Genomic DNA, 16,262 nt, shown 5'->3' on the forward strand with positions numbered 1-16,262 from the left:
TGACCCCATCGACAGAGTAGGGTAAGGAAAAATTCCTTTAGTAGCGACTCCCCTTCGAGCTCCATACTACCCAAAGACACTCCTATTCCTTCTGCACCAACGCACATAGTTATCGCCCTAATCCCCACCTCAAACTCCATAACCATCTATCCCTTTCTGGTACAAAAGAAGAAAGATGGCAACTCCACCTCGCATGCTCATCCTCTCCGGAGGCGGATACGAAGCTTTCATTGCCATGCCCGTGAATTATGATGTGAGTATGGCTAGTCCTACCACTTTGCCAATTCCCAGCTCGTACTTCGCCCTATTCTACCGTCACATCGACCGCGATGTGCGAGACACTTTGCTGATGTGCAATACGTCCATCACTCCACCTCCTATTCCATCACAACGCCACCTCGCCCCATCGTAGAAGGCGATCCAAATGGCTATGGAAAAATTCAACATACCCAAAGATACACATATCGTTCGACTCTCTTGCAAAGCACAAGATATGCAATGGATCGGAGGATACGCAGGTACACAAGATATTTTCATGTGAGTGACCACTCTTTCCACTGAAGAGATTCTATGGTCAATGGCGATAAGTATGATGGAGCTTGGTGCTGATTGTGGTTGGGTAAGAACCGATAACGATTCGTTCCATTATGCGTGTGCTGGTAAACACGTTGCGAGGCTTGGTGTCCACGTATACGACAAGAATGTGAGTTCGTTTTTAGTCAACCGTTTCACTCTCTGATACAATAAATTCAATATGTGTAGGCGAAACCAGGAGCTGCACCTACACCTGCATCAGCCCAAGCACCGGCGGGCGGCGGCGGTGGCGGGGAGAAGAAAGGCGGTGGCGGCGGTGAGCTCTAATGTTAATATGTGACGAACAGATGAATAACTTGTTTATCTTCCGGCTGCAGATACTAAAGCTGCATCAGCCGCACCGTCCAAACCTACTGGGATGACAGCGGATCAGAGGCTGACTTGTCAGACCGCCTCTGGGAAGGGTGTGACACTCACTGCTACTGTCAATGGGTGAGTTGACTGTGACGGGCTGCTTGGCCGCATACGCTCATATGGATCGTCTGCAGGGAGCTCAACAAAGGTGTTCCGGCAGGAAGTAAGTGCACCGACCAGTAACCTGAGTGGTTCGGATAGTATTGTCATTACTGATCGAACTGTAGGCTACATCGGTACACTTTCCATTGAAGTGAGTGACCACAGCTGGGGATCTGATGTATTGTTTAAGTGCCTTGATCGCGGAGCAGGACAAGACCTTCAAGCAGACTTTTAGCGGCAATCAACTCGGTCCTAACGAGGTTCTGACCAAGTGTGAGTTGACTACATGACTCGACTGCGAAGTGACGAACTTTGCTCATTGTGCCTGCTCAATGTGGCAGACATCGTACACGATAAGAGTACGGCTCGATTGATCTTCCGACCAAGATCTGTCAGACCGAATATCGAATTCCTCCACCCAGAAGAAAAGAGTGTGAGCGGTACAACTTCGAAGGGGCAGCTTTTGAGTCAAGCCAAGCTGATCCTTCACACCCACTGGTGTAGCTGGAAGTGTCACTGATCATCACCGACTGGACCGTCACCGCCACCTATCCTATGACTTCGCTGATCACTGACGGTGGAAAACATCGCTTGAGATGGTTCTTGAAGGTCCAGCCGGGCGCAATTGTAGAAGACATGTTAACGGGGACGATGGCGAATGGTCTTTTCTTGGAGATGCTGTGGGTTCAGCTACCCAGTGCGCACCATGGAATAGTAGCTGATGACACGTAACAGACCCAGCGTCAAAGCTAGACCCGAGAAAGGACCAGAACCGCAGGATCCCCTCATCCCTGGTATGTCTAGACTGTTACGACCCCGTCTTTGATCATTGCGTTTCTTGCTGGCACGACGAGCAACGACGGGGCCACAGTAACTTACACTAAATCTCTCTCTGCCTTATCCAGCTTGGCCGGATATCAGACCCTCCAACGCATGGTGTCTCCCGCAGAGCATATTCGTCCCGCATATGGATCGAGTATTGGCTACTTTAGGCTTACCAGTCGAGAGCAGGACAGCAATGATCACATCCTGGTTACCGGGGATTACGAGGCACAAACATATTGTGAGTGGCGTGGAGGTTTGACGACTGCATTTTTTTTTTGCAGCTGATTGCAGCTGCTAATGATAACGTTGTGCGATGCCAGGCGTATAGGTCAGCTTCAGAACTCGGAGTCCGAGAAGACAGTCGTCAAGCTGATGCTTTGTGTATAGAATCTTGAACCGAAATCAACTTGATCCGACTCTAACACTGAATATCATACCTCCCCCTTCAGTGATGCTACGTATCTTCGTAAGTGCTCTTCCTCTACTATCCATGTAGATATCTTCTTTTCCTGTCCATGTACCTATCCGGCGTCGTCTTTCCCTCCCCGTCAGACGTCCAGAAAGATCAATAGACGCCACTGTCTGCCTGACGACCGATGCTCATGCACCCCTTACACTCTTCAACAGGTCTTGTTTAAAGGTGTCAAAGAGTCGGATTTGAAAGAGTGGGAAAACGCAGGTATGCTCCACGCCGAGATGGGTCTCGATTGGCGAGATGCGTAAGTGCCGGATCATTGCAAGCTGATTGACAGTTGAGGGCGCAGTCGAGGTTGCAAGTGATGGCTGATAACGTATGCTATATGTGTTCGGACATGTAGAGTCGGGTGGAATCCGGATCTTCACAATGAAGAGCTTTTCCGAGTGATCGAGTACGGTGCGATGTAAGTGGTCAAACCAACATGCTCCAAATTCGCTTGCTCAGGACTGGAACAAATCTACAGGGAGGTGTTCGAGTAAACGAATGATCAAGCAAATTGGTAGACATGATAGGCTATGACTGTAGATCTGATCATCGCTATCATATGCAGACATGGACTGTATACACGCTCTCTTGATTAATGATTCGTCCTGTAGGGATGCGATTTGTATATTGCTGTACTCAAACATTGATTGGTGATACGAAATACATGCAGTCGCGAAACCAGAACAAAGATCTACCTCAAAATAATCATCGTCGTAACGACTACTCATCCCTGACCCTCTTTCTCTTCTCCTCTTCCCTATCTTCGGCCGTTCTCTTACCTCCTTTTCTCGCGGCATCCATAAACTGTTCTACACCGAAGGGATCCGCACTTCCATCCAGCGTGACGACCGTATCCTTCTCAAATTGGACCGGTCCCTCTCTGATCTCACCATTACCCTCCGCACCTTCGAATCCTCTCGTCGCGTTACCCAACGCGAATCGATCTTTGCCCATCTCAGCTTTGATTCCTTCTTCAGTACCACCTCCGAAGGATTCGTCGTTGCCCGCCGCAGAATTACCGGCAGCTTTGTAGATCGCTGCAGCCGCTGAGGATCCTTGGAACAAGGGTTTGTCGTACAAGTTGTAGGTGTCTTCGGAAGCGAATGTGGTAGATAGAGATTCTCGGTTGAATAGTCGTGAATCGAGAAGTGTCTCTTTGCTTTGAGACGGTTTCGCAATACCAAGAGCGATCTTCTCCGAGATATCTCGGTTTGCCTCCCTACAATGTCAAGATGATATCAGCAAAATGCAATGACTACTCGTCAGAAAAGGGAGGAGACAGAACACTCACTTGGCCAACATCTTCGCCCGCATTTCTGAACCCATATTGGACATTCTCATCTCCTTCTCTCTCTCCTTTCTCTTCTCCGCTCGGACCTGTTCTCTCTCCTTGACAGCCTCCTCGTCCTCGCTGTCCTCCTCTTCTTCGTCTGACTCCTCATCGCTACCACTCTCGTAACCACCCAATCCAACACCGATCTCTCGAGGAGGCGCCGACGATGATCCACCTGCGATAGAGGTAGTAGCCAAACCACTTCGTTCCTCTCTTGCTCGTTGAGCGAGTAATCGCAAGTTCTCCTCCTTTTGAGCTTTCTCCTTTTGCGCAAGAAGTTGTTGCATTTGTGATCTCGCTCGGACTTCCTCTCGTGCATGTCGATCGGCGACATACAATGCTTCTGAGAATTTGGCAAAGTTGTCGTTGATATGCACATCCTGTAATCCTCTTCCGTCGGCTGCGAGTCGTTTATCGAGAGGAATAGTATAACCCTTGTTGTTCTTCCAGTTGGAAATACAAGGTGGGATCATCCAATCCTTTTGATCTTGAGCGGTAGCGGCTCTGGGAGGAGATTGAAGTACGGGGGGAGGGGGTTCGTCGGGACCTCGAGGGATCTTCTTATGTTTGAATCGAGCAGGTTCAAGCGGATCTTCTTGCACTTCAGTCATCTTGATGATCCTCTGTTTCCCTTCTCCGGCACCTTGGTTCGCGGGAGTGTATCGGATGTAGGTAGAGTCGTTGTTGGACTTGGGGACATGTTTCGGTTGAGCAGCTTTGATCTTGCCGTGGGTGATACGTTCCAAGGCTAGTCGTGTACGTTCTGCGGTCTCATTGACGGATTCGTCGTCGGGTCGTTCCATTGCCCGCTCCTTCTCAGACACATCCGCTCGGTTTGCAAGGGGTACCAAGTCTAACATATCGCATCCCATCGTCAGCAGAGCTCGTGGTATACATCTAAACGCAGCGCAGAGATTGAGCTCACCTTTGAAGCTGGACTGAACCTTTGACCCAACAGCTCGTCCATGTTGAGCAATCGCATCATATCTCACTAACCCATCTTGATCAACTTGCAAAGCCAATGTCGTCCCCGCGCCGGACTATCCCACCGACAGCATTAGCCTAACTCCGTTACGCAGCGCAGCTCATTCTCGCGACTCACCTTCTTCTTTCCCATGTCGAGCGGATATTGAGCTACATGACACTATTACAAAGTGACACAAAGTCAGTGGCAAATCTCCATTTACTTCTCCTGCAAGGGAAAGTAGAGCTCACCTCGGGATAAGCACCACCTGCATTGAAGTCGATAGCAGTCTTGGGCTTCCATCCTTTCCTACTTCCATATTTGGGGACTTGAGGACCGACAGCTACGGGAGCAGGAGATGGGGCGACAACATCTTCATACTCCGGTAGAGGGTTGTGGAGAGGAGCCGGAAGGGCACTAGAGTCATACAATCTTGTTAGCTATCGAGATTTCGACACCGATTGACTGAGGTGTTAGCTACTCACCGAGCTAGGGCGGCCATGTTGCTATAGATATAGAGGTGTTGGTATCAGTGGGAAATACAATGTTATTGTTAATGATCGCGACTATGAAATGAATGATGCTGTCACCTACCCAAGCACCACCACCGTAGCGGCGAACGACCACCACAGCACTAATCGGGGAATGACGGAAAATTATCAATGTGGCACATCAGCAGAGGCGGGGCACTTGCTATGTATGCTAAGTGATTTATAGTATGAACATGCATGTGGTCCTCGAAACGATGCATGGTATGTATGGGTAGGGTATGAATAGCAATGCAAGGTATATCTTCTACGCAGGTCGTCAATGCTTGATCGTATCATGCGACTGTCCCTCGCTTCAGCATCTTCAAGCACTCCACTGTAGGCACCAACACCTCCTGCCCCACCTTCATCCTCAGCACACCCATCAAGTTGCCCTCCACATCTGCGTCCTTGATCCCCTTCAAACCGTCCTTCTTCGCATCGCCTGGCCGTCCCAGTGTATATTGTACTAGGTTGTGCAGGATGATGACGCCTCGATGTACCAGATCAAGATTAGGTACCGCTGTCGGAGCGGAAGAGATGATCGGTATTTTCTCCCCATTCTCATCGATCTCTTCTTCCTCTTCGTCTGGATCAAGCAGCTCTGATACTCTCTGCCAGATCGTTCGTTTAGATGTCGTAGTAAAGGTCGTCGTATGACTTTGAGTCTGATCTTGATCCAAGTCGCCCATCAGAAGTGCACGACATGCCATTGACGATTCCGTAATGACAGCGAGAGCACCTCCTGCTGCCAATCTTGTTTGCAGATCATCCACGCTCGTCAACACCACCAACACATTCGACCTCGATCTGACTCTCGCGTTGGGTTGTTCCGAAGTTGAGGTAGATGATTCGCCTGAAAAGTATTCGAAGCCATCTGACGAATTGATGAGATTACAGACCAGTTCCGTTGCGGCTCTCCTGACTAATTCGTTGTCGTCCAACATCATTTCTTCTATCCTAGCAATGATCCTAACTTGATCGTCTCGACCCGATCCGCGCCATGTAGCGTCCACTTTGAGAGGGGTAATAGTAGCTGTTACGATCTTTGATGCGATGGAGGGATCAATCGATGCGAGATTGGTCAGAGCCATGAGCGCTTCGAAACGTTGCAAAAGCAATGACGATGGGTGAGTGAGAAGATGATACAAAGGGGTCAAGGAGTTGAGCGAAGTGGTCAAGTGTGGTGGAGGGAAGAGCAATGTGGGTGGGGTCGTGATGACCAGTTTGGCAAGTGCTTGGAAAGCTGGAAGTACGTCGAGATCGGGCGATCCCTGTGTAGGTGTTCGTAGACCATTCGATGTGGGTTTATTTGTTGAAGTAGTCGAGGCGAGCAAATCTCGAATCACAACTGCGAGCACCTTGAACCCTCCGTCTCGCACAAATCCGAGTCTGTCCGATTTGTCCTCCACTAGATTCCTGCACAATCGTCCTAATCCCTCTTTCACAAGCTTACTCTCCGCCCTCACCAGCCCTGTCAATGCACCCACTCCACCTGCCGCAATCACAGCTTTTACCCTCCTCTTCACCTGCTCTTCACTCTCAAACTCATCATCCTCAGCCGCTTCTTCTTGTTGTTCTGACAACTTCTTCCCCTTTGCGGAAAGAGCCATAGATCGAAGTTTCGCCATCTGTTCATCCTCCGCTGAAAGCACCTGTTTCGGACTAGTAAGGTTGACCAAGATAGTCGTCAAGCCGTAACATAGTCCTGTCTCGACAGACTTGAGATCTCGTTCTAGATCCATACTACCTCGAGGAGTAACAGGTAGCGATCCTCCCTTCGGGGTAGGTATAGGTGATAGTTTGACCAAGGATTTGAGGAATCCAGGCGATGATGCGAGTAGGTGTTTGATTCTCGGTCGAAGAGAAAGGATCGAGAGTCCTTCGAGAGTAGAGATGATGGCTGTCGATCGATTTGGAGAAGTCGAGGTATGCTCGATATGCGACATCATTTTCTGACATAGATCTTCATCTTCCAGACCAATCTCCGTTATTGAAGCTTCTCCCCCTCCTTCCGCTCCTTGTGGATTTGCCAAGTCGTCATCCTGTCTTCCCAACTTACTCAGAGCAACCGCACACAAGACTCCTAACTCGCCTTGACCGGCTTGATATTCTACAGCGCCCTTGAGCCATTCCATAGCTCGTTCTCGTATCACTTCTCGTCCAGGTTTCGTGCCGGCAGCAGCTACCAGCAATTCTGCAAGCGCTGGTTGAAGTGGTGAAGGCAGTTCAGCAACTTCCAACAAGATCGCAAGAGGATCACCGACTTCTCCCATTGAAGTAGTCAATAGCTGAGTAGCTGCTTTGGGGGAGAGAGGGAAGAGAGCTGCGAGAAGACATGTAGCTGGAACACATGATTCCGGCTGGGAACTCGTGTCCTCGTTTTCTGTCGTGGAAGGGTTGAAAGTGGTTTCGAGGAATGGTCGGAACGTCTGAACGATATACTCGTCTCCCGAGGAAGAATCAGACGATGTTGATGGATACTTCGAGACGTCGTCGCAGAACTTGGAGAGACAGAGGTAGGCGAGTGATCGCGCTGAGCGAGATGACGATGGAAGAAGGGAATGTGCAAGCAAAGAAACGTGGTCGTTATCGAGTTTCGGAAGGACAGCTTTGACAGGGGCAGCTAGTCGTTTAAGAAGATCGTTGAGCGCAATCTCGTCTGCGTTCGTGCTCATCGTTGAAGGAGGAGAACAGGAGCCAGACAATCGGATGTGATTATGGCAGCAATGCATATGCGATACTGCAACACTTGGACGTGGACATTTGTTGCTGTTGAGACGCGGGGTGAAACGAGGGGTAAATCGCACGGTAGCTTTCCCACGGTGTGTTACTGTGCTCATCACTGTGTCTTTAGTGTCATTTAAGCTTTCGTGCTGCGCGTTGTAAGGTGTCTCATTTCGTGTCCCAACGCATTTCGGTAGAGGGAGCAGCTCATTCTTATCTGCCCGATCATCTCATCAGACCACCGTCGCTCTCAGCGACCAACTGGAAGGAAGTACGGATCTATATAGCTGCGCGTACTGTTTAGCCATACGCAGATCAGCTGTAGCAGAGGAGGCCCTTGGTGTGACTTCGCTTCCTTGTACGCAACGCTGGACCAAGCTCGAGTCAGTCAATCATGCGGTCTATACTCCCGCTATGGAGCCTTCTCCTATCTCTCCTTCTTGCTCCCCCTACCTTCGGAGACCTACAACCACGAATACCACAACGGCGAACCTACGACACCCACCAATACTACGCTCTCGAGCTCGATCCCACCTTGTCTCCTTCGTCCGCTTCGTCCATATCGCAGTCATTAGGAGTGGAACTGGTAGAACCACTAGGTGAACTAGCAGGCCATTGGCTCGTCCGTTCTGCCGACTCCTTCACCCCTTCCCACAACTCCTCCACCATCGCTAGACGTGATCTACCTCAAAATACAATCGACCCGACGCTCAAAAAACGATGGAATGCCATACCTTCTTCCACCGGTAAACGATCTCTTACACCTTTATCTCTCCGAAAACGAGCGAAGAGACATCGATCACCGCTACCCAGGTATCCTCACTCCAGCAGAGCGGACGACTCGGAATTGCTATATGCGCAGAATGAACTGCATCTCGCAGACCCAATGCTTGGTTTGCAGTGGCATTTGATCAATCAGGAGATGAGGGATATCGAGTTGAACGTGACGGGTCTTTGGGGAAGGGGTGTGACGGGCGAAGGAGTACATGTTGTCATTGTCGATGATGGTTTAGATCTGAACAGTCAAGATCTGAAGGACAATTTCGTGAGTACAGCTAAAGCAAGCACAATGTATCCAAAAGCATAATATCTGATGGTGTCCCCGCCACTTGGCCAGTTCGCCGAAGGATCATACGACTTCAACGATCACACCGAACTCCCCCTTCCTAGATTATCAGACGATCAACACGGTACTCGATGTGCGGGAGAAATCGCTGCTGTCCCCAACGACGTCTGCGGAGTTGGCGTTTCCTACTCTGCGAAAATCGCTGGTGTCAGAATCCTCTCTGCTCCCATATCCGACGCCGACGAAGCTGCCGCTCTGAACTACGCTTATCAACAGAACGACATCTACTCGTGTTCGTGGGGTCCACCAGATGACGGAAAATCGATGGAAGCTCCCGAAGGGATCATCTTGAAAGCTATGGTCAACGGTGTTCAGAATGGCAGAGATGGGAAGGGTTCGATATTCGTTTTCGCAGCAGGTAATGGAGGTGGTGTGGACGATCAATGTAATTTCGATGGATATACAAACTCGATTTTCTCGATCACGGTCGGTGCGGTGGATAGAAAGGGACTGCATCCCTATTATTCAGAAATGTGCGCAGCAATGATGATGGTGGCTCCTAGTTCAGGTAGTGGAGATCACATTGTGAGTAATCACGTCTCTGCTTCCGGAATTTCTTGATGTTTTGAAGCTCATGCTGGATACTGCATAGCACACTACCGACGTAGGAGAGAACAAATGCGCTCACACGCATGGAGGCACATCCGCAGCTGCACCTCTCGCAGTTGGTGTCTTCGCTTTGGCTCTATCTGTGCGACCAGATCTCACATGGAGAGACTTCCAACATATCGCTGTTAGAAATTGCGTCTTCTTCAACCCAGATGATCCAGACTGGCAGAAGACCGCAGCGGGACGTATGTTCAGCTACAAATGTAAGCTAAGCATTTCTCGGGGATTTTCAGCGAGAGTTAAGCTGACCGCAGAGGCTTCGGTTCAGACGGATATGGTCGATTGGATGCCGGACTATTCGTTGAAGCTGCCGAGAAATGGAAGCTCGTCAAGCCTCAAGCTTGGTTCGACTCGCCCGCCGTCTACCTTCCAACCACGTCTCCTGCCGATGTCACACAACGACAAGAGGATGACTCTGACTCCGATATCACGCCGACACCCAGCCAGAACGAGACGAACCCTGAGCCAGTCGTTGTTCCGACTGGATCATTCATCACGGAAGATGGAGTGACTTCTACTTACGAAGTCACGAAGGGTATGTTGAAGGACTCGAATTTCGAGAGACTCGAGCATATTACGGTGCGAGTGTGGATTGAACATCAGCGACGGGGAGATGTCGAGGTGGAGATCACTAGTCCGAACGGGATCACTAGTGTACTCTCAAGACAGAGGAGATTTGATGAGGACGACTCTGGGTATCCCGGATGGAAGTTCATGTCCCTCAAGCATTGGTGAGCTGGACTGGAAAACGCGTCACATGTGGGAACAGTTCGCTGATATCATTCTGAACAGGGAGGAAGACCCTGTTGGTACTTGGACAATCAGAGTGAAAGATCAAGTCCACCCCGAAAAGACAGGCCGATTTATCGCTTGGAGTTTGCAACTGTGGGGAGAGGTCATCGATCCAGCTCTCGCGAAGACCTGGGCACCAGCAGAAGAAGGTCAACCGGACGAAGAGGAGACCGGTTCCGATCCAACTGCAGTAGTTAGTCAGAAACCGAAACCCACCGAACACCTCCCGGGGGACCACGGAGAGGCTTCAGGTGAAGCGGACAAGCCTGGACTAGGGTCAACTACCGACGCACCGCTGTCGGCCCCCACTGACTCGACCAACGAAGATATAACGGAACCCACTTCGCCTACGGATGCGGATGCGGACGAAGGCTTCTTCAGCGGTATCACCACGCTCGCTTCTAGTTCGACATGGATAGCTGGAGCGGGTATGATCATCGTTCTCGCTGGCGCGGCAGTGGGTGCCATCTTCTATTACCGAGTGCGAAGAAGAAGACGAAATCTCTTCGGACTGGCGAACAATGGCGAAGGAGGGGCGAGAGGTGGATATGCGCCTGTGTCAGACGATATGCCAATGGGTCTTCTGGAACGAGGACGGAGGAAGCTGGGCGGTAAAAGTGCAGGTGGTGGGATGGCTGGGTCGAAAGAGCTGTACGATGCCTTTGGAGATGGACCGAGTGATGAGGAGGATGATGAGGATAGTGCGGATGAGAGATCGGCTCTGAGATATCATGACGATTTCTTGGGAGACGATGATGAACATTCTCCGACGACCAAAACGGAATACAAAGATGATCCAGAGCCAGAATCTGCGGAGAAGGGCGAGGAAGAAGGAAAATCTGATAAGGGGAAGGGGAAGGCTGGCGAAGGTGAGAGTGCGAGTGGTAGTTCGGGAAGTTGGCAGGATGCAGCAGAGGATGTGGGGAGAGTTTGATCTTGTGAAAAGAGCGATCCGTGAGCAAGAGGATCAGTTATGCTGTATTATACATCACATGCATGTTGCATCGCAATTGTCGGGAAGACTGTATCCCATTCCAGGAGTATTATGATGTACAGCATACATCGTATCGGTTTCTGCAGTAAGACAGCCTTAACGAAATCAACCAGGCAGTTAGTTGTACGTGTGTTATTTTGGTCCAGGTTGTGACGTGTTTGTTTTTCTCCGGAGCTCGGCGGCGAAGATTGAAATGTGAGGGGGTCGTGCGGACGGGGTCAGAACAGACATTATCATTGTTTCCTTCCTTTATGATTGCTCCACTCATTTGATCCAACATTACACAATCATAGCGTCCTATTTCCTCCTGTTCCCTCGCTACACACACTTAACACGCAGCCCCCACAAAATACCTCACCGACGGTCAACACAGGCGATTAAACCCCCTTTGAAACGAGATTGCACGTCGCGTCGCCGTTCGGAGTCTGACGTTGGCTGGCTTTTCCAAAATCGACTTCGATCAAAGAAAATAGATGAACAACACGTACTATCGACTCACAACACAGCATTTGATGTCTTTCGACGTGCCGTACTCAATATAGCATTGTTAACAGCCGAAGGTCGGAACAGACACACCGACCTGCAATGAAATCACTCTTCTCCAGATTAAAGAGTGCCCAACAACCATCTGGCCCTTCCACCTCTTCTTCGACACGACCACAATCTTCTCAATCTCACCTCAAAGACAAGGAAAACTTCCCTTCCTCAGATCCTCTGCCGCCGAAGAAGAAATCCACCTCGACATTCTCGTTCCATAAATCAAGTCGCGAGACACAATCATTACGTTCACCCACACCACTCACCGCCCAACGCGCTGGAACGCTTTCCCCTCCTTCTGCCATTGCGAATGGGAGCAAATCGACAAGACCACGTTCGGTCAATGCGATTTCACCGCTACCTACGCTGACGGTGGACGACGGGGAAAATATGGGATCTGGACCAGTCGTAGGATCATGGGAAGAGGAAATTGCCAGGACGAGAGCGGTCAGTGCGTCGTCACATAATGGCACCGGCGGTGAAGGTGTCGGACTTGGATTAGGGATGGGACCTGTTAACGGTGCTGGCGGTGACAAGAAGAAAGTGACATTTCGAAGTCCTGTACCTACTCCGACCGCTAGTGTCATCCTGGACGAGGCAGAAGATCTGGGTGATCTGGGAGAAGATGATGATGATAGAAGAGATAGAGGGCCGAGTCAGGCGGCGACCAATGGACGGATAGCCTCAACTTCACCTTCCAAACGAACTTCTGCCCTCAGACCACTCACTCTTGTACCTCCGCCTCCTTCGTCATCATCGCGTCCATCTTCGTCTCAATCAATGATATCTTCCAGACCACGACCCTCCTCAAGACAATCGTCACCTCTCCTCCCTTCCTTCACTCCTCGTCCACCTCAAACACGCAAAGCTTCTCTACCACCATTGTCAACGCCATTCCATAACACCCCTCAAACCCATTCTCGACCCCTCACCGCGTCACCGTCCAAGAGCATGATGTTGCTGTCTCCTACCCCGACCGAGGGTTCCACCAGTGCTGCTAGCACCAGAAGCTATTTGGCATTGCCTAACAGCTGGAGTGAGATGGCAGGGGAAGAATTGATAGCGAATCTTGGTCCAAAAGAAAGGACGAGACAGGAGGTCCTCTGGGAGATTGTCAGCAGCGAGGAGAGGTAGGCTATATGACCATGCCCCACGGAACACAGTGGCTGACATTTTCCCCTTCTCAGATATGTTCAAGATCTCATTCAGCTCAACGAAACGTTCTGCAAACAACTACTTCCTCCATCGGCCACCTCTCCGCATCTCGACTTCCTTGACCACTCGTCAGCTTTGTCAAGAACGTTGACAATGTCGCCGTCCTCAGCATCACCTGCTCTTTCAGGAGAATCCTTGGTCAACCTGCCTATAGCAGCCAGATACGCTTCCACTGGTCGCAACAGTATCACAGATGTCCGACATCCCTCCGATAGTTCCGTCAGCACAGCTCCTCCCATGACGCCGAACGATGACCAACTCGCTCGAGGAGTCGCAAGTCACCCTCCGCCATCAACAACGACGACAGCTCGAATGAACGCTTATAATATACTCACCAACGGGAGACCTTCCGAACCTAATCGCAAATCCAGTTTCTTATCACTCCAAAACGGTCGGTCTCACCATTCCCTCCCGCCGCCCTCTAGAAATGGGTCAGGTCCCAGACAGAGTTCTGCGATGGGCAACTACGCCCGGATGTCGTTTCACCCTGGATCGCATAACAAGCTGCACAAACCGCACGATGGGTCGCGAAATAGCTCAGGAGCCTCGGTTGGAGGGAAAGACGTGCAGCTGCCCGAAGATCTGGAAAAGGTGTTGACCGTACTTGCTGGTGGTATCGTGGAAGGGCATATCAAGCTTGCAGCAGCGCTCAGAAGGAGATACGACAACCAATATCCTTTGGTACGAAGTCTGGCAGATGTATTTACCGCTCATGTAAGTCAAGCCTCTATCGGTCTGACAAGCTAAGCTAATACTATGATATTAGTCGTACATCCTGCGCGAATACGGAACATACGTTTTGCACTTGGAGAAGGCACTATCGCAAGTCCACGATGCTCTGGGAATCTTCTCCGATCCTGCTCATCCCCATTCGGCCAAACCTGCCAAAAGACTCTCTCGTCGAATGGAGGAATCGGATCTGGGTCAACTTGGTCGCGTCCTCCTTTCCCTCGAAGAGCTGGCGGCAGAACGAGGGGAATCAGGCTTGATCATCTCTTTATCTAAGCCATTCCAAAGACTCCTCAAGTACCCGTTGCTCTTCCAGAACTTGCTGTTCAATACCGATCCTTCGTTGAGAGAGTACGAAGCAACCTTGGCGATGGTAGACGAGGTGGAGACAATTGTACGACAGATCGAGGACGATAAAAGTAGTTTCGAAGAGAGAGAGAAGACGAGGGATGTTTGGGCGAGAATCGAAGGGCTCGAGAAGGATCAGGTGGGTATTCACGCGATTCGGCTTAGCTACCGTGTCTCTCAGATGAACACACAGCTGACACGGGCTCTATAGACGTTGATGGCTCCGAAGTCGAACCGAATGCTATTGAGCGAGACGGAGCTGCCAGTACCGGATAACGTCCAATTGAAAGTCCAGAAAGAGGCATCAATCAATAGGAAGAAATCGTTCAGGAGATTTAGCGATATGATGAAAGGTCACAGCGGTAATAACGATCTTTGGATTGTGTGAGTTGCTTATCTCTATCGATATATGGACGACCGGTATCGTCTTGACATCTCGCTGATCGCCCTTGACCCCTTGACCGCAGACGCTTCTCGGACGTGTCACTGTTGTGTGAAAGAACCGGCACGACCCAATTGCCAGTTTCTATCGTCCAGAAGACTTCGCGGTCCGAGTCGTTGACAGATTTGGGGAACAAGGCCAAGCATACATCTGGCGGTAAGCGAAGCTCATCCGGCCGGGCACGCAATCTATACAAAGTAAGTCGAGTTCTTTGCCAGTTGAGACTTCAAAGGCTGATCACCGTATGTCAGTTTGTCAAAGTGCACCAGTGGCACTCTCAACCGCAGCCCACCAGCACCGACAGTGTGCTCAAGAACGCCGAGTGAGTATCTGAGTGCTACCTTCGACTCCGAGTCTGCATCTAATCAAATCGATATCACAGACCATCACGCACCCGCCCAAGACCTAGAGAATCCGCTCCTCGCTCTCCGCCGCGTAGAAGATCTGGACTCCCTTCGATCCCGGGCACTCCACATGCTACACCCACAAAAGTAGCTCTGAAGACCGCCGATGGCTCCGGTCCTATGCGACCTTCTCCCGCCAAGTCAGTAGCTCGAGACGACGATACCGACACCGTCGTTTCCGACGGCATGTCAGAGATGTCTTTCGCTTTCCACGGTTCCGACGAGATCAGACCGATTGCGAGGAAGTCTGTCCCGAGGGGCTCCACTGGTTCTTCTGTCACTAAAAGTCGGAGCACCTCAGTCGCGGGTACCGGGCGACCTGGAGCGACAGCAGGTCTTCAAAGGAGGTCAAGTGGGGGTCACGTCTCTGGCAGCGCTGCAGATGCCAAGTTCGCACATCGATTAAGATCAACTGAGGACGGTCATCCTTCTGGTGACGGGGCGAGAACAGTCAATAGAGCAAGACGGAGTTTACCCCCTGCGATGGTGATGGCTTCCAAGTCACCGTCCATGAATGCGAATGCAACTGGGAGTGTGAGGGGTGCGATGAATCGACCAGCGTGGAATTCGGGCCTATCGACAACAACAACTACGACAAGTAAGAGGGCATCAACACCTGTTTCTTCGATCAGAGGCGCGAGATCCCCTGTCATTGCCTCTGTACCTGCACCTGTTTCCACTCCACCAGCTAGCAGTGTAGGGTCGAGGCGGACTTCGACGCAATCGCAGTTGGTGAAGAAGAGCACCAGTACGGATAGTGGAGTGGCAGGTCTGTGGAAAGCATATGGTGAAGGCGAAGGACTGGGATTAGGAACGCCTGTCAAGGTATTGGCCCCGCCTACGAGAAGTGTTGCAAACGGAACGAGGACCCTTTCCACATCGACTAAAAATGGGACGCCTGGATCCACTTCCGTAACTCCTGTCTCTGCCATCTCAGCCAGAAAGGATGGGATATCCACCTCTTCCACTACGGGGAGTTCGAGAGTGGGGATGAGGAGCTCGAGAAGTTCGGTAGGGAGAGTGGTCTCATCACAGAAGAGTACGGGTATGACGAATGCCGCGAACGTAGGGACAGGTGCGAGTACCAATACGAGAAAGAGGGAGTTGGGAGGCAAAGTCTGAGTTTGACGACGGCAGGACGACTTTTGATGTCTGATGATTTTACGAATTTCTCATG

General features: G+C 50.8%; 5 protein-coding genes across 5 annotated transcripts; 3 read left to right on the top strand and 2 right to left on the bottom strand.

Annotated features, from left to right (window-relative positions):
- Positions 1 to 175: 175 nt before the first annotated feature.
- Positions 176 to 2,760, top strand: CI109_100817 (uncharacterized protein; the record flags this gene model as incomplete). The annotated part of the gene is made up of 16 exons (XM_032008025.2): positions 176 to 253; positions 413 to 537; positions 625 to 703; positions 763 to 850; positions 912 to 1,026; positions 1,083 to 1,111; positions 1,176 to 1,201; positions 1,260 to 1,323; positions 1,392 to 1,483; positions 1,555 to 1,730; positions 1,786 to 1,844; positions 1,956 to 2,113; positions 2,196 to 2,203; positions 2,263 to 2,341; positions 2,503 to 2,594; positions 2,694 to 2,760. The coding sequence occupies 16 exons, from the start codon at positions 176 to 178 to the stop codon at positions 2,758 to 2,760; spliced, it is 1,335 nt and encodes a 444-aa protein (XP_031857680.2).
- A 298-nt stretch (positions 2,761 to 3,058) lies between these two features.
- Positions 3,059 to 5,137, bottom strand: CI109_100818 (pre-mRNA-processing protein 45; the record flags this gene model as incomplete). The annotated part of the gene is made up of 6 exons (XM_032008026.1): positions 3,059 to 3,557; positions 3,630 to 4,524; positions 4,597 to 4,711; positions 4,774 to 4,815; positions 4,887 to 5,052; positions 5,121 to 5,137. 6 exons carry the CDS (start codon positions 5,135 to 5,137, stop codon positions 3,059 to 3,061), a joined length of 1,734 nt encoding a protein of 577 aa, XP_031857681.1.
- Positions 5,138 to 5,458: 321 nt separating this feature from the next.
- On the bottom strand, positions 5,459 to 7,840 carry CI109_100819 (uncharacterized protein; the record flags this gene model as incomplete). The annotated part of the gene is made up of 1 exon (XM_032008027.1): positions 5,459 to 7,840. One exon carries the CDS (start codon positions 7,838 to 7,840, stop codon positions 5,459 to 5,461), a length of 2,382 nt encoding a protein of 793 aa, XP_031857682.1.
- A 443-nt stretch (positions 7,841 to 8,283) lies between these two features.
- On the top strand, positions 8,284 to 11,350 carry CI109_100820 (uncharacterized protein; the record flags this gene model as incomplete). The annotated part of the gene is made up of 5 exons (XM_032008028.1): positions 8,284 to 8,934; positions 9,007 to 9,540; positions 9,608 to 9,827; positions 9,893 to 10,355; positions 10,417 to 11,350. 5 exons carry the CDS (start codon positions 8,284 to 8,286, stop codon positions 11,348 to 11,350), a joined length of 2,802 nt encoding a protein of 933 aa, XP_031857683.1.
- A 645-nt stretch (positions 11,351 to 11,995) lies between these two features.
- Positions 11,996 to 16,207, top strand: CI109_100821 (uncharacterized protein; the record flags this gene model as incomplete). The annotated part of the gene is made up of 7 exons (XM_032008029.1): positions 11,996 to 13,077; positions 13,135 to 13,876; positions 13,929 to 14,378; positions 14,451 to 14,623; positions 14,707 to 14,878; positions 14,933 to 15,003; positions 15,064 to 16,207. 7 exons carry the CDS (start codon positions 11,996 to 11,998, stop codon positions 16,205 to 16,207), a joined length of 3,834 nt encoding a protein of 1,277 aa, XP_031857684.1.
- Between the last annotated feature and the right edge of the window lie 55 nt (positions 16,208 to 16,262).

Source organism: Kwoniella shandongensis, chromosome 2 (assembly GCF_008629635.2).
Source record: "Kwoniella shandongensis chromosome 2, complete sequence".
Lineage (NCBI taxonomy): Eukaryota > Fungi > Basidiomycota > Tremellomycetes > Tremellales > Cryptococcaceae > Kwoniella > Kwoniella shandongensis.